The sequence below is a fragment of the Telmatherina bonti genome (assembly GCF_933228915.1).
Source record: "Telmatherina bonti genome assembly, chromosome: 2".
NCBI classification, from domain to species: Eukaryota; Metazoa; Chordata; class Actinopteri; order Atheriniformes; family Telmatherinidae; genus Telmatherina; species Telmatherina bonti.
In genome coordinates, this window is record NC_136620.1 from 19,545,983 (window position 1) to 19,571,935 (window position 25,953).

Consider the following 25,953-nt stretch of genomic DNA (forward strand, 5'->3'; position numbering starts at 1 on the left):
ACAGGATGAGAAGCTCGGTCATCCGGGAGGGACTCAGTAGAACCGCTGCTCCCCACATCAAGAGGAGTCAGTTGAGGCGGCTCGGACATCTGGATGCCTCCTGGTGAGGTGTTCCGGGATAGTCCCTGCAGGAGGAGACCCCATGGAAGACTCAGGACACGCTGGAAGGATTATATCTCTCGGCTGGCCTGGGAATGCCGAGGAATGCCCCCTAAAGAGCAAATGTGCCTGGGGAGAGGGCAGTCTGGGCTTCGCTGTAACCAGACACTGGATAAGTGGAAAAAGTACCAACATTAAGACTTATCAAACAATGTTTTCTACCTTCTGGAGTCCAGTTTTGATGAGCAGTGTCTACTGAATGTCTGCTGAAGTCTGTCTGCTTCAGGCTGATCACATTCAGAGATATTCTGCTCACCCTAGTTGAAATTAGTGTCAGTTCCAGTTGCCTTTCTATCATCTCCAACCAGTCTGCCCAGAGAGCAGAAACAGAGTATGCATTGTGTATCTCTCATTACATTTGGATTTTCGCATTCAGACAGCAACATGTCATTGTAACAAGAATTTATGAAAAAACATCAGCTTTATTTGAAAGTTTTCTACTTTTCCATTAAACAAAACCTTTCCCAAACCAAGGGGATAAATTTGCTTTTGTTCTAATAGTTTCTGTTTTGGTCCTTTGGTGACAGATTCCAACATGATTTATTAGTGTTCTCTTCATGTTTGGATGCATTAAAGTTGAAAACAAGGTGCCACATCACATTAGTTTTGTTTAATGAATCCTTTAATCATATCTTGAAACAGAACAGAGTCACTGTGCGGGGAAGAGAAAAAGAAAATACAGTTTCTCAGAGATGCACAGTTTGCATGATGCTTAGGATTTTATTCTCAGCCACAGCAGAATAAAGACAGGCCTCAATGCTGGACATACAATCAAAGGGTCTGGTTGGATAAAAACAACAGGAAAAGAAACACTGCAGCTACAAGGACACAAAAGAAGAAGAAAAAAAATCACTCATCACCACATAAAGTATATAGTCTGGTCCATTAAAACATCTTCTTTTCTCTGGGATGTCAGTAAACCGAACTTCGCTTTAAGATGTACGGCCGTCGTGACTTGGTGCTGTGTCCGGCTTGTCTCTTCAGTATGTAGGGGGATTTTCGTTTCAGTGGAGCATCGTTGTTCTCCTCTGAATACTCTGCAGAGTCTTGGAGTAGCTGTGAAGGGGCAGAGGGAGGGACATGGTTGTGGGTGAGTGGCAGGCAGACACATGTTTTGTTGCTTGGCAGCGGGGTAATGGGTAGCTGTGATTAAAGACGAGCGCCTGCTCTGCGCTGCCGTGCGCAGCAAAGACAGGTGCTACAGTCTGCAGACAGGACATGAAGACTGGAAATAGGAAGATGATGGAGGAGGAGGAGGAAGGCATGAGGAGGATGGTGGGAGGCTTAATGAGGTGTGTTTGCAACAGGAAGGGGGACATGGGCTGTGTGTGCCTGTGAAGTGTATGCCTCAGTGAGATTTAGGTTAAGTGTGGGCATTTGTGTGTGTATGGGAGTGTGTCAGTGCTGTAGAGGGCATGTGTTTAAGGGATTTTATATGAGCTGAAACATGCTGTTAGTGGTTTTACTGATTTTTTTTTTTTTGGCTAATTTAAATCTGCATATGCCACATACGACTGATTAAAGAAATGAATGATTTATTTAAATGATAAATTTAAATGTTGCAATATTTCACACACATTTATGAAACAGGTCAAGTCCTATGAAAAATAAGACAGATGTGGATATGTTACTTATTTTGCAGCCTTGCAATGATAATGCTGGGTAAAAAGCTTGGTTAAAGTACCAACTTTAAACACAACCTCCTCTGCATGCTAATGAGTTGATAACCTAATCTAAAGGGTTTTTTTTTTTTTTTTTACTTCATCTTTAGAGAAGAATTTAATGTGTCACATCATGTTTAAATCCAGCACATCTGTTCAATTTTAAATGATCTTTTTGAGATCTTTTTATCGTTGAAAACTCTGAGGAAAAAACATCAGTTGGAACTAAGTCATGCTAACACTTTCATTTACTTTAGTTTAATTTATTTTTAATCAAGTTTTAGTCTAACATTAGTACACATCAGCCGTTTAGTGTTTAAGATGCACATCAATGCCCGCCACATGCTGTCAGTGAGAGAGAGGTTGTCCAAAAAAACAATTATCATTACTTTAAAGATGCAAAGATGCATCTTTCCTTCAGGTACTAAAGTGTAAAACATACAACATAAAAATATTTTTCATGAACTACATGACTTTTTTTTTTATATCATTGTGTCTATGTGTGTGTGCATTTTTCACCTTCTCCTCCCGGCTCTGCAGAGCACGACAGATGTACTTCAGGCTGTAAAGCTCCTCCAGCAGCTGAAGGCTCCCCTCCTTCAGCTCGCTCTCCTCCTCCTCCTCCTCGCTGCTCCACGCCCCCTGCCGCAGGCCTCCCACCTGCCTGCACAGGTTGGTCAGGGACACATGCCAGTAGGGGGCACTCTGCTTATTTTGTTTAATCTGAAGGTAAAACAGAAAGAAAGGGAGTGGGAGGTGAGGAAGAAGAATAAGATTAAATAAGAAGAGGTTCAAGTGAAACTCTTCCCTCTTTAAGTTTGTCACATTAAACTGCTGATTTAGCAGGTTTGGCTTTTGGATAAAAATTTTAAAAAAGTTGTTCACACAGTCAAGAACACAGCTTAATGCAATCTAAGCCAACATTCCTGCTAAAATTGGTGACCATGTCGCCTGCTTTCTTATAGGAATTGCACTTGGTAGAAGATAATTTCATAATGAGTGTGTCATTTGCTCAGTTCACACAGTGTCCACAGTGTCCACAAACTGAATGAAACTATTCATTTTTGTGTTGCTGAGACGCCATTGTGCTGCTGCAGAGGAAGAATAGACTCACAAGGCTCTCTGTTAGTTACTGTAACCATTTGCTTTCAAAAACAGGGAATAAAAACTAATATAGTTTGTTTTTTCTTTTGTTAAAAAATAATACAAAATGAGCAGAAAACATAGCAAAAGACATTTGCACATTAAGAAAATTGTATTTTCTTAATGTGCAAAACAAATCTTAAGTCAGGCAAGCTAAAAGGAAGAATATCTTTTCGTTGTTGTTGTTGTTTTGTCTTTAATTGCAGCATTTCTGTCTTTTTTGGTTCAGCAAGCAACAGAGGTAATAAAATTCAAGCAACATGTTAGGACAGCTTATTAACATCCAATCATGTGTTGAGAGAGGAATGCTTAAATGCATGGAAAGAAGAAATTCAATAATAATTATTTTTCTTAAATTAAAGACATTTTAGTTCACTTACATTCTCTCTTTTTGGGCACGAAACTTCTAAAACTGAGTTTGATCTCTTTGTTTATGAGCAGGATGGGGTTTCCGATATTTTAAAGACGGTTTAAATACAGAAACAGGTTTTTTAGTTGTTTTCTGTTTTAAACTCAGAAAAGCTGTTGCTTCTTCGAAATAAACATAAACAAACAATAAAAAATGTCAGTGGTTCATACATACGTGCAGAATAAATGGATGACTTGGACCAAGTGAGGTCACGTTAGTGATTATGTGGCTAAATCTGATTCTTGATGCTGAAATGTTTCCCCTCATTTTCAAATATCTGAACAAGTCGTATAAACTTGCAGCTTAAACTCCAACAGCCCAACAATGCAAACTGGTAATAATAGGGGTCATCTCAAAACCAGCCACAAAAGAAGATGAAACCTCAATATTGAAAAAATATAAATACAATAAAACTAATTTTTAAAAAAGAACTAAACAAATAACAATCTACCTTCTCTGCCCAATGAGAGACGAAGTGAAGTGGATAAGCAGGTCATGCAGTCTAAATGAATCGTGTACATTGTTCAAATGGAGATTGACAGCTTCCGCTATAATACTTGTCTTCCCAGTCTCTCGAGCACTCCATCAGTCATCCAGCAAGTTATAATCACAATCATCACCCCTGAACCACCTCCGAGCATCAGAAGCAGTGAATCACACGGCTGATTTGTCACCGTCACGTCTCCATGCGAGCACCCTGGTTATTTATCAGGCAGACAAAGAGGGAAGATGCGTCGTTACGCTGCTGTCACCTCCATCTGAATCCCATTATGCTCGGCTGTCCGTCACTGTGTGCCTCCAGGTCCACTTTCCCTGACTTCATCCCTCAGCTTTGCATGTCCTCTATCAAACATCAGCTAAAAAAAATCTCAAAGTTACAAGTAAGTTGTTTCCGTCAGCCTCTTTTCTATCCTCTCCTGTCAGAGGACTTGCTCGTATCTGCAGCAAATGGAGCGATTCGATTTGTTTTGGGGGGTTTTCTGCACATTTTAGCTGAAAACATAAAGAGGTTCACTCCACTTCATTCATTCAACTTAAAATCAAACTTCAGTGCAAACAAAACAACCTCTGATTAGATTCATTATTTAAGGTGGCTGCAAAAGAGGATCCACATTTTATGAAAGAACACCTGGAGAGTCTGAGTGTGTGTGTGTGTGTGTGTGTGTGTGTGTGTGTGTGTGTGTGTGTGTGTGTGTGTGTGTGTGTGTGTGTGTGCGTGTGCGTGTATTTAAGAGAGCGTGAGTAGAAGTGGGGTCAGCAAAGTATCAAGAAGGATGAAGCAAAAAAATCTCCTACCTTAGAAGTGAGGAGACTGCTGAGAAGCTCCTCCGCTAGCGCCCGCTGCTCCTGCTCAACATCTGGAGACAACAAAACAAAAATAAATAAACAGGAGAAGCAACCATCAGAACCTGAAGTGAAATACAGTTAAATGAACATTTTAAATGAAACAACTTTAAGATGTAATGATTTTATAAATCTAGCGCTGCCTGTTGATCATCAGGGGTTTTTATATTCTCCCAAACGAGCTTGCATATTAAGTTCATGGTTACTGGGTTTTATTGGGGATAATTTAAGCCGACTTTTTTATTAGATGGTTGCCAACTTGAATCTTAAAGCAGGCTCAGGCGCTCTCTGCAGCCAAACACAATCGATCTATAAATGATAATTGTTAGATAGGATCAGTCAGAGATGCTTTACTTCATTTTTGCGGTTTCCAAATAATCTTTCTAAATAAACTTTTAGCAAACGTTTTTCAGTCTGATAGACCAAAACAAGACTGACCCGTTCACTTTTGTCAAGATGCTTTAAAATAATGTCAAGGAATCTTTAAAATGCAAACTCTCATTTTGAGTAATTTCTATAAAATAAAAGACAAAGGATGCACCTGTTGCACAGAACAAGTTGGCAAACGGCACAGAATCCCTGTTGTCGCCCCCCCACTCCCACTCTGCAGTTGTTATAAATGAAGCCATCAGAAGATGCAGCTTGCATGGGTAGAATCCTGTTGCTTACCTGTACAAAGTGTGCCACATGTGAAACACAGAAGAAGCATACATGCCAGCTGCACTTGCATCTTGATAAGAAAACAATCTAATAAAAAGAGTCACATAAAAAGGGGGTTCCACGCTGAAAAGGACCCGAGGAGGAATTTAGTCCATGTGTTGAAGGTTCAGGGATTTACAGTGATGCTGCTGCTTCTTCTTCTTCCTTCTGCTCTTCTCTTCAAGATCCAAAAACGCTTTTGCAGTTCCTGGATGGGTATGAAGTGCAGTTGGGTCCATTCCCTCTGTATATAAGAGCCAATGTGATGTCAGAGGATCAGTCTCTTAACCCCCACACCTTCCTAGCTCCTCTCATCTTCCCCATCTCCATCCCCCCACCTTCCCACCCACTGACACCACCCCCCTCCTTTCACTCATCCCTCTCCATATCATCTTCTCCATCCAGTCACCGTCTCATGAGACGTCACTTTGGCATCACAAGGCGGAAGGTTTAGTTTGCGTCAGAGTTTGGCAGATTTGGCTTTTCTCCCTTAACGAATGCACTCAGTCAGAGGTTTTACTTGCACTTGTCTCTCAGTGAAGGGTACTAACGGTGATGTGGGAGGATGCACAAATCAGTCTCAGGCTCTGTGTCACGTATCAAGAAAAAAGAGGAAGCTTGCCTTTATTTGTGCTAAATATTGTTTTGGAATCAGTTCAACAGGTTATTGGCTTGGCTGGCAAACTAAAGACGTAATTTAAAGAGATGAATAGAATTTAATCAATATTAAACCTTTATTCTGACATATTAAACCGTATCGGTCTAAAACTGGATCAACTTTCTGGTCGCTGTCTTTTCTAAGAAAACGTCAAACTGAACTGGAACACGTTACATGACCACCACGCACAGGAACTGTAAACGTCAGACTTATTTCAGTTTCAACAATATTTGATAAAATTGAAATTCTCTTACATTATACTTTGGTTTGCTTCCTAAGTTTTTTTTTTCTAACTTTTTTTAAAGTTACATCAGCAGTTTTTTTGTTTGTTTGTTTTATTATAAAAGACCATCAGATGCAAAACTCAGGGATAATAAAGTGTGTCTGAAAAATTTCAGAAAGTAACAAGTTTGATACCCCCCTCTCCTCCTTCTGCAGTAGAAGGCATCCAGGCTTTCCAAAGAGATTTTTTTTTTCTACAGAGTAGTTTAGACCAGTTTAAAACAGTTTATGCCCCAAGAGGAAGTTAGTGTTTCTGGATCGTGTTCACACACGGCTTTGCATAATAGAGCTTTAACCCATTTTTCACAATGAACTGTGTGATTTCTAGAAGTGTTTCTGAGCCTTTACATTGATTTCCAGTAGAGAATAGAGCCTTTTTTATAGCAGTGCTGCCTGGGAGCCTGAATATCATAAGCATCCTGTTTTGACCTTTGGCCTTGTCCCATGCACACAGAGATTCCTTCTAATTATCTGAGTCACTTTTATGAAATTGCACATTGTAGATGATAGGATGTTCAAAGTCTGCTAATTTTATCTTGAGGAACATTTTTCTGAAATTGCATGATACTCTTTAGATGCACACAAGTCACAGGTTGGTGAACATGTCTATCTTTACATCTGTAAGACTTTGCATCTCTGAAATGCTCATTTTATATTACTGCCCTGTTGCTGCATATCCTAATTCATTATTAAACACTCCTTCAGCTGTGTATGATTTGTCCCAAGAAACCTTTTACTACCTTTGTTCCGTTTTTTCTCATGTGTTGCTGTCATCAAATTCAAAATGAACTGATATTTTCCACGAAATGGTCTGTTTAAACATCTGATATGATGTTTACGCTCTGATGTAAATAAATTATGAGTTTATTCAATTTGGAATGGCTTTGGTAGGCTTGCCACTGCATTAAGAAGTGCATAATTGCTGCAGATCATCAGCTCCAGCTAGCCTTTTCATAAACAGCAGCTGACTCATTTTAGTAAATAGCTCAGTTGGAACAATAACAGTTCAAGCATGGAAAAACCTTTAAACTGCGCTAAAACAGGCTGCATTCTTCATATATCTGTATTACATCTTTGTCATTTGAATCCAGCAGAGAGGGAGAGTTTACAGTCCCCAACAGGACACATTTCCACCTGAGTGCTCTGTAGGGTCACTGTAAACATTTGTGAAATTCATTGTAGCTTGTTGTTGCTTGTTTAAGTAAGTTTGCACGACATGGTGATAAATATCAGCGTGCAGAGCTGCAGGGCTTCCATTACCACGTGACCTGTATATTTAGAAATGGTCCATTTTATCTAATTAGGCTATTTGTGCACATGACAGGATGTTTAGATCTTGTTTTCTCTCCTGTTTTTTTAATTCTCACACCCCACATCTCCTCATATTTAACCCTGTTTTATTTTATTTTATTTTAATTTATTAATTTACCGGCTGCTCTCTTCCCCCCTCAGCCAGCGGGAGTTCCTGCAGGTGGAAGGGGGCAGAGTTTCTCCAGTTTGACTCAGGAAACACCTCCCTCTGCTTTCGGATGGGTCGGACAGAGTTGCTGTCGGGACGCTGTTAAACTTTGGTGAAAGCTCCAGTTTAGTGTCCGACGCCCTGCCATGCCGGGACTAGTATAACACGTCTTTTTCTTTTCTGTCTTTCTTTCCTTGGGTCGTTGGAACGGTCTTTCTTGCGCTCCCGAGTCATGGCTCCGTTTGGAAAAAACTTCCTGAAAGCTCGGCTGAAAAACAGGTAATTCGATTAGATGAGTCTAAGGTTTCAAGAAACCTGTTGAGGGTGTTGTACTTGAACAGAGTTCGGAGTGTTGGAGAGCGAACTGCGGGGCGGAGATGTTCGCGATTGGGACAAATTACGCACAGCACAGCGCAGCGCGCGCTGGAGTTGGGAGCACAAGCAACAGGGTGGATGAAGTTATTCAGGCAGTGGTGGAATGATGATCAGTATAAGTTTTCAGAAGTACATTCCTAGACAACTCAAGCATCCAAGAGGATGTTGAACATGACTTGCTTTTGTCTCAGGGTTTGGAACATCAGCTCAGCACATAGGAATTACTTTTCTTTTGTTTGTTTGTTCCGAAGGAATATTAGGTGTGAAAATATGTGACGACTCTAGATTGGTGAATTTTGCAAGTCAGTGTGTATTTGGAAGCGGTCGAGCATATTCATATGATCCAATTTGACACCCACTCTCAGTGTGGCCTTCAGTGGTGGTCCTCATAAACTGCAGTGTATCAACAAAGGTGTTCATTTATTTTTTCATCTGCACCAGGGGAGTCACATAACATTCGTGCCTCACTTTGAGAGAGATCTTATCATCAAAACTGACATAATTTGCTGTAGCAATTTCCTTAAGTGCCTGACTTGGTCTTTTGATGTGTTTCTGGCTTCAGCTGGGATCCAGCTCCTGAAAAGAGGGGGGGGGGGGGGGGGGGGGGGCGGTTTACTTGACCACCACCTGCCTCCTGTTGTTGCTGCAGAAATTCTGTTTGGTTTGTTGACTGCAGCCTTTTGTTGTACAGAGTTGGTAAACAGAGTTTCCTTTCAGTGTAACTAGGTCACAATCCAATTCCTTACAGGATTCCTGCTCACAAGAGCAGGATCAAGAAAGTTGAAGTATTTTCATTAGTTCTAATTTGTAAGACTCTTATTTACCACCAAACCCAGCAAAAAAGAAAAAAAGTTTGGATTACGTTCCGTTTTATATATATATATATATTTTGCTAAATTAATATAAAAAGTCTTTGACGGTGGTTCCATAAGCAGACTGGGTGTATGTTCACATCAAACAGAGCTGAGTGGGATCTTTGATAAAACTTCAAGCAGTCAGACTGAAGCTGTCTGAAGTGGATGTCTTTTTGTGTGAGTGTGTGTTGCACAGTAATTACAATTGTGGCACCTGTAATTATCTCAAGTGTTTAGATGTGTAGATATGTCGAACGTTTGATTACCGAGACTGGTTCGTACTCGCATTCAAGCACAGAGTTGGTTCTGAGTTACTTCTGAGACAATAAAACTTTCTCAAGCATGAAACTTAAACCTAGTGATGATCCCAGTTGGCAGTATATGAATAAATGGCATTCCTTCAGGGTCTCAATGCATCATCCAGGAGTCTTGTACCTGAGTATTAGAACACACCACAAAGACAACTTCCAGCTGCCAGCTAGGACATACTTTCAGTGTCTTTGCATAAAAACTTGGCTTTTCCATGCAGAAGTAGCTGGTTGGTGCTTTTTATGTGATGCTAAAGGGCAAGTGGGTGATTAGATAGATAAATAAGAAGTAAACATGAAGCAGCATGTACTCTATCCTTTTCAGTCACGTCAGATAGAGTTGATCTCTCATTAGTCACAGGTACTAGTTAGATGTCAGTTTCCTCCCTACACGTGACCATGTTGTTGTGAAAGTGTTGCTGGTTTTGGATAAAGTGCTATGTTGAACAACCTTTCAATGTGAGCATTATGTCGGCTGGATGGGATGCAAATTCCACAGTCAAATCGTCCAGAAAAAGGTGCCAGTGTTGTTTAAAACTGGTCATGGGGGTGCATACACTGAAAACATTTGAGAGACAGATACTGGTGTAGCACATGTAACAGAGCGCTGTCAGCTTGGTGTACCAGAGTGTTTTTGCTGAATTGGCTGAAAAACATTGATCGGGTCTGACAGTGATGGATCTCTCTCACACTGGGAATACAAAAAGAGAAAGATATTAACAAATTGCCAGTTGTTGGCTTGGTGTATATGGGCCTTCAGGTTTTATTGCCAGATCTGCAAATGGCTTCGAGGGTTCATTTACTAAACGTTTAGTTAAACAAATTCATGCCAACTTTAGCTTAAAGGTGCAGCGTGTAAAAATATTAAAGGTCAATGACAGAAAAATTAAATACATCATTAAAAGCTGTGTTTCTATTGGCATTTAATCACTTTATTAACATAACTGTTATCTTTTTATTCTCTTACAATGAGCCACTTATGTATTCTCCACAGGTCCACATGCATGGCAGATGTCATATGGGTACTGTCACTTTTACTAAGGTGTCTCTGGAGAGACAAAATAATGTGTTAAGCAAGAACCCTCTGAGTTTTTAAGCTGCAGTTGACAGATGCTAGAGTACTGTTTGGGATAAGTGACATCTTAAAAGGCACGTCAAGAAGAAAGAAAACCTATAAACAGTATTGAAGAAGTTATGTTGTACGCTGAGAGCAGCACCTGAGGCCATTTGGATCCACTCACAGGTGAAAATAAGTTTATGTCTGGAAGAACTTGGCCACTGATAGCCACCATTCACAACTGTGCTTGGCATTTAAATTCAATCTGTTGAAGATCCACCTATGCGCTTTTTCAAGGCTCTGATCTGATATCTGAAATCGGAATGTCTGCAGATATCAATGTTTTCCATTACGTATATATGTACATTACGTATTTCCATTATGTATATATGTGTATATATATATATATATATATATATATATATATATATATATATATATATATATATATATATATATATATATATATATATATATATATATATATATATACATATATATATACGTATATACATATATATATACATATATATATATATATATACATATATATATATATACATATACATATATATATATACATATACATATATATATATACATATACATATATATATATATATATATATATATATATATATATATATATATATATATATATATATATATATACATATACATATACATATATATATATATATATATATATACATATATATATATATATACACACACATATATATATATACATATACATATATATATATACATATACATATATATATATATATATATATATATATATATATATATATATATATATATACATATACATATACATATATATATATATATATATATATATATATACATATATATATATATACACACACATATATATATATATATATATATATATATATATATATATATATATATATATATATATATATAAAATCCATCCACATATGGATGGATAATACTTATCCATATGTGGTTTTGTGTGATGGTTTGAGCAATTTAGCCCGAAATTAATTTGGCGATTCGTAGACCTGAGGGAGAAATTGAGCAGAGTGTAAATCCTTCGTGAAAATCATTAGACTGTCCCACATAATTTATTATTATGTTAACATGGTGACAGCAGATGTAGCTACTGTTGTTAGCAGGGTGTTTGTTTCATACATTTACTTATAAACATACAGTTAGTCACCAAAAACACTAAAAAACAGAATGTGTCACAACTTGTAATAGAGGGCTTTCTATGAAAAACAGCACTCATTTATTTATTTATTTGTCAACCTTTGGATTTACCAGCATGGCTTCAGAGGTGGAGCTAGATCACAACCCTTTTGTTTGACGTCTCACTGCACAAACATTGAAAATACAGGCGAGGTTGACATTCACCCACACTCCAGACATGGAGTGGGTGGTGTATTTTTGTACAAGGCTAAGACACGTTTTTCTTTGTTTTGGTTTTTTTTGTTTGTTTCCAACATTTAACCACATTTTTTTCAGCATCCTGTTTCTTCACTGTGTTCTTTCACCATTTATGATATGTTGCTAACACAGGTCTCACCACACTAACTATTCAGTCAGTGAATACTAGGACATGTTTGTTAGGCTTTCCAACTATCTAGTGCAACTTGAAAATCAGGCTTGATATTGTACTATTAAAAAAGGCTTAAAGACGCCTATGCTGACTTTTACGGTTGGAAAGTAACATAGTGTGTTTAAAAAGCACAAATTAAGTCTGAAATTTATGTAAAAAAAAAAAAACCCAAAACCCCAATAATTAATGTTTTGTTTGAAAACAGGTTGGTATTTGGACATTTGGTTTGGACATTTTGCTTTTTCCACATGGTTACATCTGTGTGCTGAAAATTTAGTTGTGAGTTGAAACAGATGATTTTAGTCCATTTTGAGATATTTCCCCCCACACTCATATTTCACTGGTGTAAAAAAAAGCGGACCATGCAAATACACAATTTTAATAGATTCAAGCTTTATATAAAATACTCTGAATGTCCATGTGTACATGACATATACTGCTGACAAGCTGCTGGAACATCATTATGCAGGCAATTGAGCACATACATTTAGAAACACTGCATCCTTCAAGCATGTAAGAAAAATGATTAAAATAAAATAAACGAATAACGCTGATGAGTTCTATGTGGACGGGGTATCTACAGATTTACCTACATTCTTTACTTTCATCACCACTTGAAAACTTTTCGTCTTGTGGCTGTTCTTTTGTTGAAAGACACACATCACTGATAGGTATAAATGGTTCCTTCTGTGATAGAAACAGGTTTTAATAGGATGATCGATGTTTATGTCATAGATTTCCTCATCGTAATTTAAATTGGTCGCCAGTTAGTGAGATATGTGGCCAAAGCAATTTGGTACCCTTCTGCTAAACCACAAACATCACATCACAGGATTCTGCACGGGGACAATTAGTTTCTGAAATAATTAGTTTTGTTTAAATCATCTGACAGGAGCAAACAGTAAACAAAAGATGCTGTTTGTGCATAGAGACATAAGAGTAATTCATTTTTAAGAAAAGCAAAAGCTAATTTAGTGATTCACCGACCTGCTGGGGGAGGAAATGGTTGGGGTGGGTTGATTCACAGAGGAAACGAAGAGAAGGAAAGGGGTGTTGTGTCTCTGCTCACAGATGCCTATCAGGAGTCATCCCAGTGGTAAACATATCCAGATAGAAAGGTGATGTTATTTCCTCGACAATCCCTCATCCTCTTACAGATAAGAACAAGAGGAAGCACCCTCTGAGAGGTTTTCTCTTGTATTTCGTGTTTTGTTTTTTTTCATTCCTTTTTACAAATTAAACAGAAAACATGCAGATGTTTCACTTTTTCTGTCTGATAAACGCTGTGCAGGACTGTGACAACAAATCAGTTTAGTTTTTTTGCCCTTTTTGTTGTAACTTTAACAGTGGGCCTTGTTGCTTTTTATTCTCTTCAACAGAAATGCCAGGTCAAGCTTTTCTTTTTGTGTGTGTGTGTGTGTGTTTAAAACAGCTGTATGCTTAAAAACAGCTGTTTTGATTGGTTTAGGCCAGTGGTTCTCAACCTTTTTGTGTGATTTTAAAATGAAGTGTGATTATCCTCTAAATGTAAGGCTGGAAAGTGGTTTAAAAGAGCTTTATTTTAAATCTACATACCAAAAATATGCTTCTTTCATAGAGATTATGCCAAATTCTGATTTTTTAATATGGCATATGTACTAACTTTGTTGTTTCCACGTTAAAGGCTACGTTTGCATGGGGGTTTTAATTCCTCTTTAATTTGGAATTAAAGGTAAATTTGCTTTAAAGAGATGAAAAATGACCACATAAACACCAAATGAAAATGATTTAATTCCAAAGTAAGTGGCTGTTTTATTGCCATTTTAAATCCAAATGAATTAACTCTTATAAAATGTACACGTTTATTTAGCTTTCGGTTAATTCCGGTGGTTCTGTTTCCTTTGTCCTATTGTGCAACGGCACCGATACGCCATCTTCCTTCTCTCCCTCAGTTGTTAAAAACAGTGAAGTAGTATGCTGATGTTTTTGAATATTACAATTAATTTGAAGCAAAAATAGGGTTTATTATCTGGTCTTCCATATTGTTGCCAAAAAAAAAGAATCAGGAAGTAGAGTTTATTTTTTCAAGAAGACACGTCCACCCCCATCCAATCAGAACCCTTCCCAAATCGCAGCTCTAAAGCAGAATTAGGTTTGGGCGAGTAAAGGCAAATTAATGGGTCCTCCATGTAAACCATAATTCAGAATGACTATTTCCAGATACATAGAGTACAAGGAGAGAAATTTAATTTGAAATAATTTAATTCTGATCAATTAATTCTGAATTAAAAAACATTATGTAACAATAGCGTGTGTGATAAGAATCGGAACAATTGAGCTGCTAATTTCTCACATCTATTGAATGGTTTCATTCTAACAGCCCAAAATTCCAGATTTATTAGACAAATGTAGACCTTTTTTTTTTTTTTTTTTTTTTTTTTTTACAATTGCAAATTATCTTACAGTCCCAATGGGGGTCCTGACTCCCAGTCTGAAAACAGCCGGTTCAGGTTATGCCAGTGGAAATATTATTTTGCATGGTTATTTTACAGATTGACATAATAACTAGAAAATCACTCGGAGAGCGCAAACCTCCGCCAAGTCCTTTCTAAACTTCCTGGATTCAAACAGTGAGCCAGCTCACCACCAAAATTAAATCAGTTCTTCCTTTTTTACATTTCCAACAAATCCTGAAGATTTCATGAAAAGCTGTCTATAACTTTTGAGTTATCTTGAACACAAACAGATAAATGCCGGGTAAAACATAACCTCCTTGGTGGAGGTAATAATAACATTAGGCTACTACAGAGTACAATGCAAAGGTCTACTGTCGTTCTTTGTGTCCCATCAGACTACAGTCCTTTAACTAATCTTTAGGCTTTAGTTCAATAGGAAGCAGTTTCTGATATTCAGTAATATTTTCTAACTGTGTTACTTTGCGATCTTACTCTGTTAATCAGAGGCTCCAACTTCAAAATGTCATCACAATAACAAGATCTCTTGCCTTGAAATTTAATTTTGAAAGCCACAAAACTCAGAGGATGAATGTTTCTGACCCCAGTACTTTTCTGGTTGTGCTGCCATGAGGATGACATTTGTAGATTTATCCAAAATGTCTTCTCTTCGCCGGATGACATTTGGCAAACATTTGTCTCATCATCAGTGTATGTTTGTTTATGTCTTAGTTTTCCTTTCCAACCTATCATTATGTCATTAAAACTAATGGCTTCTCTGTCAACCTTAACTCTATTTTGTGAGAATCATAAACAAAATATTTGACACTATAGATTAAGAGGTGCCAGAGATCATGGAAGTGAACATGTACCAAATACTGACAAGTTACATGTTAATGATAAAACTGTCCAATGTTAAAGGAAAGACCAGAACGATTCTTTAATCAATATGATTCCTTTTTTTTTTTTTTTTTTTTTTTTTTTTTAGCAAATCATTCCTAAAACGGTCACAAGTTGCTCAAAACGCTGCTGCCAGGCTTCTGACCGAGTCCTCCAAGTTTTCACCAGTGACCCCAGTCTCTATGCAACTACATTGGCTTCTGGTTTGTTTCAAAGTGTGGTTTAAGCTTCTGCACCCACATCTTCCTGGCATGTTCCTTAGGTCCAGTGACCAGAGCTGATGGTGCCTCACACTAAGCTGACAACAAAAGAAAACAGTCTTCTGTTCAGTATCTTCTGTTCAATCTTTTTTTTTTTTTTTAATGCGCTTTATATGATTTCAGTTTGTCTCATGCATTGTTGGCTCTTGTGAAGCTGTTTGTGAGTTGACATATTTAATACTTCTATATAAATGAAGTTTTACTTTAAATGACTGATAATGACCTGTTTTAAATACTATTGTTTTCCTATAAGAGCACAGCACTGTCAAATAAGTAAAACATTTTTATGTAATATTTACATAAAATACTAGTAGTTTTAACTTAAAAGTTCTCAGCACAAGCTTATGCAGAGAGTGTTTGATCCTGTATTATACACTTGTAAAGGTGAAGGTAGATTTGTTATGGGAGACTGTGGTTTAATGGAAGTGTGAACCTGCAACTTTTTTTCTTTATTGTTACTTTCCTTAACTTCTCCAGTCTCCAGTCTTCAGAGTCTCTTGTAACGTCCTTGAAAAAGCACATATTATTAGTTCTATGTAAAATGCAACCTTTTAAATCCCTACGCATTTTAACAATTCCTCCAGTCAAAACTGTTTTGACGGTTGTTTGTTAGGTCATTAAATATGACACTAATGGCGGCATCTTCTGAACTTAGTCCCCAGCAAGTAGAAGGGGAATATGTGCAAAGTCATTCTCAAGTGTTTCCTTAAATGAGCCACAAAGTCATCATGAGGAGGAAACAGACAGTGTACTTGCTTAGAACCGTGAACCTTAGTGGGACGGTTGATATACAACGTAAAAATGCAATACTTGTGTAACTGGGCTACAGTAGGGTTTAAAAATCATTGATAATTAGAGCTAAAATGGGTAATATATCTGTATATAACTTTCACTTCCATTGGCACAGTCTTTTTGACAAAACCTTAATTTGTTTAGTCAAAGTAAAAACATTACTTGTTAGGATTGAAAACATCATAGTTAAAACTTAAAACACATGCTTTCTATTACAGAAAGTCCTTACATGAAGCCTTTAAATCTGACCATGTCACCATTGACTGAAAGTGATAATACATGTAATTACTGTGATTCTTCCACACTTTCATCATAACCAACAGGATCTAAAAGCTGAGAAATGGAGCTTTCTCTTTATTTACTTTACATCTTGTGATTACCTCTGTAAAGGTGGGCTCCATGGAAGAATGGAGCAAGGCAGGAAATCAGCACTTTCTTACACAGGCAACAGCCAACTCTGGACCTTTTGGGCTAGTGTTCAGCAAATATGAGATGTTTTCCTACTTAAACATATTTGAAACAAATGAATAGCTTATACAAAGCCTTATGCAGAACTTTACAAGATGTTGAGAAGAACTGTGTTATTTAAAGTGTCTGTGTTCCAGCTGAAAGGCATCTAAAACCTGCAGGACAGTGATCCTAGAGGTCACGAGTTTGTGATTCCTGGGCTAATAGAGATTAATTTACACATGACACAGTCTCTGTCACAACCACTAGGGGTTGCGTATTCGTTTACCTTGATATCATGTCTGCCTGCATAATCAAACACTGAGATATTTTTAGGACTTATTGCATGTACTTCCCAAAGCATTACCAATAGATTGAGAGCTATCTGATCCTTGGATATCAAAGGTTATACATATCTGCAAGAGCCTAATTGTCACATTGTATTTTGACAACAGGATTTAAGATCAAACCGATTAATTTATCACCACTGGATGGAAAAATCTTTATTACTGTGTGTTAATTTTCACCATATTTTCTTATATATACTTTTCTGGTGCTATAGTAGAGTCGAGAGTAACGTTGAAAGACACGTCTGGGTTATTCTTCTCCATTAGCAGCAGCTACTGCGTAGCTCCTTCCCCCGTCCAGCAGAACAGACTAGAAGCTCAGTCATCACACAGCATCCAGCTTCAAGCTGCAGTCAGAGCAGAAAATGACCACTTCTGCTCTGTGATCAGAAAATGCAACTAATTTGTCCCATCTTTGTTTACTGGCAGATATTAAAGCTTAATAATGAAGAGTGTGTATAAAAACAATTTAAAAGTAAAAATCACTGTAATATGTTGTAGACTCGTGATTGGAGAGCAGATTGAGCTGTTAGTTAAAGTAAATAAAATGACACTTAAACTTGGCCAGGATTTTTCTTTTCTTTGATACAGTTTCTAAATTAAAAACATTTTTCCAGACACTATTAGAGCTTGAGTTTGCAATATTAATATTATTCTCTAATATTTGATTTAGTCATCCGCTGGTGTCTACTGATCACAGACACAATGCTGAGACAATTGTAGGCTGTTATTCTGTTCACGATGACCTGTTCAAACCACCAGCATGCTGTCCTCCGTGGTAACTTGTACCTGGCAAATTTATGACACAAGAGAGTTACGAGGCTGTTATTATGAATGTTCCAATTGAGGGGGTCATGCCAACACACATGTGGAGCTTTAGCGTAATCATTCTACACAGAAACTTGCAACAAAATTCCTATAATTAAGCAGTGGTTTCCTCCCACGTGTCTGATGTCTACCTGTGGCTCTCTGCTTCTAAGTTTAACCAGAGGTCAAGCCAGTGTGCTCAGGTTTCTTGAATTCATTCAAGCATGGCATGTTGAGCTTAGAAGTGTCCTGTGCTGCTTCTGTCCTAACCATGGCAAGGAGTTTTTTATGTTCTTTTTAGGTTGCAACACTGCTTTGTAATTCCAATGGATTTCATTTCATTACATCTGTGTTGGCCTAATCTTTATTTTAGCAACCAAAGTTGTTATCTATGAAGGCACCCTCATTTGTCTTGTCTGGAGCCAGATCCCAACTTACATCAACAGTGAAAACCCTTATAAAAGCAATCGTAATGATACAGTCAGCAAGGTGATGCACGAAGGTCTTGTCACGAAAGACTCCCAGTCTTCTCAAAATGTGTTTTTCTCATGATTGTTTGTTTAGTTGTTTAGTTTTTAAACAGCCACACATGTTCAAGTTTCCATGAAAATGAAGTGAAACATCAGTGCATTCCCTTACAATTACAAAAGCAAAAGCAAGAAAAAAAACCCCCAATGTTACGCCTTTATGATTTTATCTTTTTTATAGTTGGTCATGTCGTTACCTGGAAATGAAAATGACATGAACGTGTTGATGACTGGCCTGTTCCTGTTGAACCTTGGTAGCTTTGCTTCATACACAAAATCATGCAAATAAAAAGGCAACTGTTATATGTTATATTGTTTCACAGTAACTTCTAACAATATAACTTGAAGGTTAAAAAATAAGTTTTCAGGAAAATTTTTTATGAATTTTAAAAATCCTGGAAGAAAATGTATGAATTTTCTCTTTTTTTCTTCTTCTTCTTGTCTCATTTAAATCAATGATATAATATCCTAAATGCTGACAGTAGCAGAACCGCCCTTTTTTTTATTACACACATAGCAACTCTAGTTAGACTTTTAGCCGTCTTGATTAGGTAATTTGGGAAGCATCTGATAAAAAAAAAAAAAAAAAAAAAACAGTGGTCTTGCATTAATGCAGTGTCTTTATTTATATTTTGTCTTATTTAAATCACTGATATTTTGATTTACAAAATGCTGCCATGTTTCATGTTACACTTGTACGTAGCAAACAACCACAAACACATTTGATAACATTTTCTTAACAATTAGACTGGAGCTGATAACTGAGCAAGAGTGACCGATATGGAATCCATTATTCTCCTTCCTCCCTCTGTCCGTTAAACTGTGGCGGCAGGATGTTGCCTGAGAGCTGGTGATTGTGTCCCAGGACAAACACAGGTGTTTCCCTGCTTTGCTGTACCCTCTTCCTGTACAGCTGAAGGCTTGGGTCACCCATTTAAACACACAATTGTCTCTAGTATGTTTATACATCTTTATGCTCATGCATTACCATAAAAACATGTTTGTCACATGTTTAGGTTTGTTGGAAATGTTTGTGCTTCATATCTGGTATGGCTACCCTGCTTTTTATTTACTGCCTTACACAGCAAGGCTGATTCACCAGAGTTAAATTCTTGTTGAATTCCTGACTGTTTACCAAATATGGTCTTGAGGCAATGCAGAGCTGTTGTGTCAGATTGTGTTATGCTTCACAGGTGTGGCTGTACTGTACATGCACCGACTGTGACTTTTGTTGCACTTATGGTAGGTGCAGTTCAAATGCTTTTAGCTTTAAGTGTCATGCCTGTTGTAGAGAAATGCTACAGGCGTGTTGAATTTGTGTAGCCTACGCATGGTTCAGGTATTTGCTTTGCCCTGCTTCTCTCAAAGGCTTTGAATAACCATTAACCAACACTGTATCACATTCCAGGCACCTCATTCAACAACATAGTACACAATGCTCCAGTTGTGTGTTTTTATGCCATGTGGGAACCAAAACACAGTGGTGTGACTGTAAGAGACACAAACTGAGATAATACCAATTTTAAGTTTTTTCCTTTTAGAAATTCCAGTTCAAACCAGTAAAGTCTTAGGGTTGGTGAAAGGTGGAAGTTATGTTTATATAATCTTCTAAGCATGTATTTTTGTATTTTAGTCGTGTCTCTTTCCCCAAATGATCACTGGTTAATATGAGCTGATGTCTGGCAAGATTATCACAATAGATAGACCGCAGCTACATGGTGTAAAGTTTCTATCTGAAGCTGCTGCTACACACCAAACAGAGGAATGATTTTAAATATTTGATAACCAGTATGAGAGCAGCTGCAGCATTTGGTTTGAATCACACTGGCTGCTTAACAATTTAAAGGAAACAATTTTAAAAAGGTAAACAGTTAAAAGAAAAAGGTGTATGAGAAACAGAGAATCCCACCTAGGAGACATCAGTGATATCCTTTTTGGCTTTGTGGCTTCAACCATTTGTGTCGTAATGTCAACAAGTCTCCTGATGGGCAGCATTTGAACTGCATGAGTGATGTCATCTGGTTTTATTATTTCAAACTAAAACTGTGAACTTATTGTAAGTGGAACTTGACATTATTCAGGCCTCTACATTATTGTTTGATTTATTGCTGTTAACAGATTTATGAAATAATGCCTTTTGGCCTCCAAAACCACAGTCCAACATTCCTTCAACCCACAAAATCGGCCTTTGGTTCAGGATTAGAGAAGCAGTTGAGGTTTTAGTCTCTTGGTGATATCATATAGATAATCTTTCTTTGGTTTCTTTTGGCACCATAATTGCAGGAATGTTATATGACACTTAATTCTGCTTTGAGTGTAAGCTTCACCTTTAAACATGAGTAATTCACTGAGACAGAACCTTGGCAGTCTTCTGTAGTACATTAGAGTTAACTCAATAAATCACATGAATTGAAGAATATTTAAGCATGTTATCTTTGATATAAACAATAACATGATCCATCACCCTTTCTCCTAAAAATAAATTGAAATGTCTGGCAGTGTTATCTCCATATTTAATTACTTGTGGCTGTCCACATTGCCGGTTCCTATCATTTAATGACTGGATATTAGGTCCTGGATATTACCGGCGCTTCATTAGGCATGTAAAAAAAAAGATATCTACAACCCATCAATGGTCAATTTTTGAACAAGTTTTACGGTCCAGATAAAAAGTTAATGAAGGCCTTGGGGTTAAATAGCTCAGAACCGTTAAGGAATCATCTCTGATGAGTAAGATGATGAGTAACAGTCTAATAGAATCAAGCCAGAGAGCAAAAAATGAGTGAATGTAGTTTTCTGCTCATCGACCTAACGGAACACTAAAGTGAAATCTAGTCACGAAAACAGAATTTTAAGAAGTAAATGCATTAAATGCACAAGCATATCTGTGTATGTGTGTTGTACTCAAAGATGCAACTCTTTAATTGTTAATGCAAGAGAGTTTATTAGTCATTTTAAGGAATAGTTAATATGAAATTACTCATTGTGCCTAAACGTTATGGCTACTTTTGGGGGTTAGCAGGTAAAAGCATTGTGATGTCATTGTTGAGGGTTCAGGTTCAGCCAAGGGTTTGTTTTGTGTCATCTCTCCTTTTTGTTTTTCTTTCTCTCCAGCTTAATTCTGAACTGATTTTTAGGAAGTGTTGTTTCAGAGAAACATCAGAATTTATTCATGTAAGCTGGAGTTTAATCCAGTTTCCATGGGCAAATCTAACCTTGGAACAGTCTGGACTTCATGTAGCTCAGATTTTCTATTTAATATTTTAGATTCTGAGTTTCTTGAAACATGTCGAATTCTGTTCTGTGTTGTTTTTTTGTTTATATATTGATAATTAAACTTCAGAAAAGATGAGAGCGTGCAGATTGAAAGTCCAAAAACCCCAAGACACTTCTGATTAGTCCACTTCTGCAGGCTAGTCAGATGCCACAACATGAATACACAAACACTGTTTTATCTTGATATTCATTTCATTAACTTTAAATGCTCAACAGTATTCATTACCCTACATGTCCCAAAGGCTTTTCATGGTGACACCTGATGTACTGTAACTTCAGGGCTTCAGTAGAGTCAGAAATTGTTCCTCTGTCAAAGTGTTTAATCAAGGAAATTTCCATTCGTGGGAATCGGCCCAACAGTCAATAACAGCCTGAAATGTGCTGGATCAGCTGCGCACAGATGTCATTCATTGTTGCCGAGTCAACAGTTTAGTTAAAATATCCCAAAGATCTATTCTTTGATTTTTTTTATGCTGTATTCTAATAAGGAAGCCTGTTTGTTTGCTGTATGCTTGTAACAATAAATCAGTCTACACCAGTGCATAGATTTAATGATTATTGGTGCAACAACATTGCTCTAAACTGAAAACACACAATGAGTCAATCATTAAAAACATAGTGTGTGGTGCAGCTAATGATTTCCAAATCAACTTAAAGCCTTTTAATAATGACAATGGATGAGACCTTATATAGCATTTTTCAAGGCCCATAAAGCGCTTACATCTAATCCATTATTCACCCACTCAGTATTCATACTTAGGGATGATAAACTACATATGTAGCTAAAGGTGCCATGGGGTTTACTGATGTGAATGCAGCAGCCAATGCACGCCAAAGGCCTAATTGACCATCGTCAAAACATCCCCAGCAAAGCCGACACGGGCAAGGAGACTTGCCCAAATGATACAACCACAAATTGACTTAGGGGGCAGGATTTAAATTGCCAACCTACCATGTTGTACAATGTTAGTTTCATTGTTCGTTTCATTGTAGAGCATTGAATAGGTTGCTGCCAGACAGTAATAATGTACACGATTTAAACTATTGTGAAGCTCTATTACAGGGAAAAGGATGTAAAGAGGTTGAGACTTACAAATGTCTTTCTATAGCCACAATTGTAAGCCTTGTTTTTTTTTGTCTCTCATCCAGGACAAAAGATGCAGAGCCCGTGGTAGGAAAGGAGATTCAAATTACTGTCTGCAATGAAGAGAAGGTTGTCTGTGGAGTAACAAAGCACACAACATGTGCAGATATGATTCAGGCATTACTGGAGGATCACAAGTCTATCCCTGAGAGCAAGCGGCTCCTGCATGGGGAACCAAAAGACTTTTGTCTTGTGGAGAGGTGGAGAGGATTTGAAAGAGCCTTGCCCCCTCTCACCCGAATCCTCAGACTCTGGTATGCTTGGGGTGACCAGAGACCCTTTATACAGTTCATTCTAGTGAAAACCAGTGATTTTGTGGCTCAACCCACCAAAAAGGGGGCAAAGTCCAAAGGGGCCAAGCCGAAGCGATGGGAGCATGGTCACACTCAGTATGCCCAGCCTATGCCAGTGGAGAGGCAAAAGCGTATGGTGAAGAAAGCTTTCCGGAAGCTTGAGAAAATTCACAAGGAGAGCAGGAGCTCCCCGGGCACTGAAGAAATTGATCGGATGGTGCAGCTTATCCTCAACCAGGACCACACAATCAGAGAGCAGATCCAGAGGATGAAGGAGCTGGATTCGGAGATCGATCGGTTTGAGCTGGAGGAGCAGAAGGACACCGAGTCTGAGGGTTCGCTGGCTCAGGCTTGTGATCCAAATGTGACCGCACACAGCGATGATCAGCTGCAGGAATTCTTGTACACCAGCGATGGGATTGCACAGCTAGAGATGCAGGTTCAGCACCACAAGGATCTTATCCTCCAGCTTTCCCAGGACATCGACATGGAGCTGCAGAGGGCTAACGGCCTCCTGGACCAAGATGAGGACAGTGAGCAGACAGGAGCTGCAGCTGCTCCCTGGTTCCCCTCTGATACTGAAGAAGCACTCTATAACGCTGAACTTGCAAGGCTTCAAGATGAACTGAAGAGCAGCATATTCAGTGGAGTAACGCTTCAAAACCAAGTTGCAGAAATAGACAGGCAGCTTATGTACTATGACAGTACGCTGGTTGCCAAGGACCAGGAGTGCTGGCAGCTGGCTGCACAGCTGAACTCGCTGCAAATCATGGACACCATAGAGGAAAAGAAGCCGATACATGTCCATCTGAAAGCTGAGGCTCAGTGCAGCATAACACAAACCGTGAAACTCAAACATGGTCTGTCCCCTCTAGATGTTACAGACACAGACTCAGACACCGGGATTAGCTCCACACACAGTCAGGACTCACTGTCACCTTGTTTGGACTTCCCTCCCCCACTGGACACAGATGTTTAAAGACTCCTGTGAGTCAGTTTATCCTGTGATGTACTGTTTCACCGGCAGTGCCTTTCACATCATTATGCCTTTGTTCAAGTTTAGTTATTTTTTTATCAGATATATTTATTGATTTTGCGTATTTTCTTGTACAAATTGAGCTAGGTCATCTCTGAAAGTCACTTATTATAAACACTTTTAATCCAACATCCATGTGCTGTTAAATCATATCTGTGTGTATCTGAAAGGTCAGTGCTGCAATACACTAACAGGCATTACAAACACCTAGTTGCGGGCAAGGTTGTGGACCACTGAAGCACTGACTAATAAGGGAATTCTGACAGCAGGCAGGCAAATGTATCAGTTTAAGAAGAAAACAAAATCGCCAGTCAGACGTCTGCTTGATTGTTTTATGTTGCTGGTTTGCCATCATTGTAATCAGTCTGGTGAACACAGGTAACTTTCAGCATCCTGGTGTTGTTATTACTGCTCAATTGCTTTGGATTGATCCCCTTTACATACCAACAAGCTAAGACGGTAAGCTAATGTTACATACAAGTTGATGTAAAGTGACTCAAATGGTTTGTTCTCAACAGTATTGTTTTTTACTTTTTACATTTTCTTTAAACTCACTTTAAAAAGTGCCAGATTTTTGACGTGCAACAGGAGCTGAAACTGGTACACATCTGTTGGCTGGAGTCTCCTCTACCTGTCATTCAGTCAGAACTGTCGTTAAATATAAAGTTAATCCTTTAAAAAACGACATATAGGTTTTTAATTATTTATAACTGACACCATTCCTGAGCACCTGAAGAGTCCTGCTGTTTACTTTGCCACGTGTAGACCACACACATACAATATAGCTAAAAATAACACAAAGATGCTCAACTTCCTCATGCATTATGGAAGCATTTCCTGTTACCTCGTTGGACAGTATTTCTATGGCGCAGCATCCGGTCTGCAGACAGTTTCTGCTGCTGGGAGTTGGAAATATAGTGCCTAAGAGGACCACCAATCCTTCTATTCTGACCCTTCCACCTCTCATTTACATCCGTCGTTTTTTATTTTTGAACTACTGGATCCTTCTTCCTGTGTTGTTTCAGGATTTAACAGCAAACCAAAACAAGTTGCAGGAGAACGCACAGAACAAATGTAGAATTTTCTTTCAGGTCAAAGTGTATAGATGGTTTTGTTACTTTCATGTTTTTGTTGTTCACAAATGTCTTTTCCAGCACAAAAGAACTTTAATGTTGCTGTGTTTTTTTAAAAATATTTTTGTTTCCTTAACGTTAACCATCATATACAGGATTTTAATGTATTTTTAGTCTGTTTTTTTCACCGCAGTGTCAAATGCTTACTTTAAAAAAAAAAAAAAAAAAAAAAAAAAAAAAATTCTTGTTTGTTTTAGTTCAGCAGCAAATCTTATTATTTGAGCTCAACCAAATTTTACTTCTGCGCTGACTTTACATCAGAAATAAATTTGTCTACATTGAATGATATGGGTCTTTATGCCAGCTAAATTTCTCCTTCTGAAGACTAAAGTAGTTTTTAAAACTAACAGAACAATTGAAATTTTATGCACAAAGTTCCATCAAGCAAAACGTTTGCCCCTTGTCACAGTGCCATGAGTTTAAGGTGAATGTATGCGTTTTGTTTTTCCTCGAAGTTCTGCAACTGATTGTGCACTTAGATTTCTTTATAATGTTTTATATTAAAACAAATAGCCGAACAATTTGGATGTAGAATTTGTTAA

General features: G+C 37.9%; 2 protein-coding genes across 2 annotated transcripts; one reads left to right on the plus strand and one right to left on the minus strand.

Moving 5' to 3' along the window:
- Nucleotides 1–1,071: 1,071 nt before the first annotated feature.
- Nucleotides 1,072–5,446, minus strand: nts (neurotensin; the record flags this gene model as incomplete). Its single annotated transcript, XM_079248930.1, has 4 exons — nucleotides 1,072–1,215; nucleotides 2,340–2,543; nucleotides 4,669–4,730; nucleotides 5,386–5,446. 4 exons carry the CDS (start codon nucleotides 5,444–5,446, stop codon nucleotides 1,072–1,074), a joined length of 471 nt encoding a protein of 156 aa, XP_079105056.1.
- A 2,575-nt stretch (nucleotides 5,447–8,021) lies between these two features.
- Nucleotides 8,022–25,093, plus strand: rassf9 (Ras association domain family member 9). Its single transcript, XM_079255156.1, has 2 exons — nucleotides 8,022–8,093; nucleotides 22,955–25,093. Exons 1-2 carry the CDS (start codon nucleotides 8,047–8,049, stop codon nucleotides 24,219–24,221), a joined length of 1,314 nt encoding a protein of 437 aa, XP_079111282.1. The 5' UTR covers nucleotides 8,022–8,046; the 3' UTR covers nucleotides 24,222–25,093.
- Nucleotides 25,094–25,953: the final 860 nt, after the last annotated feature.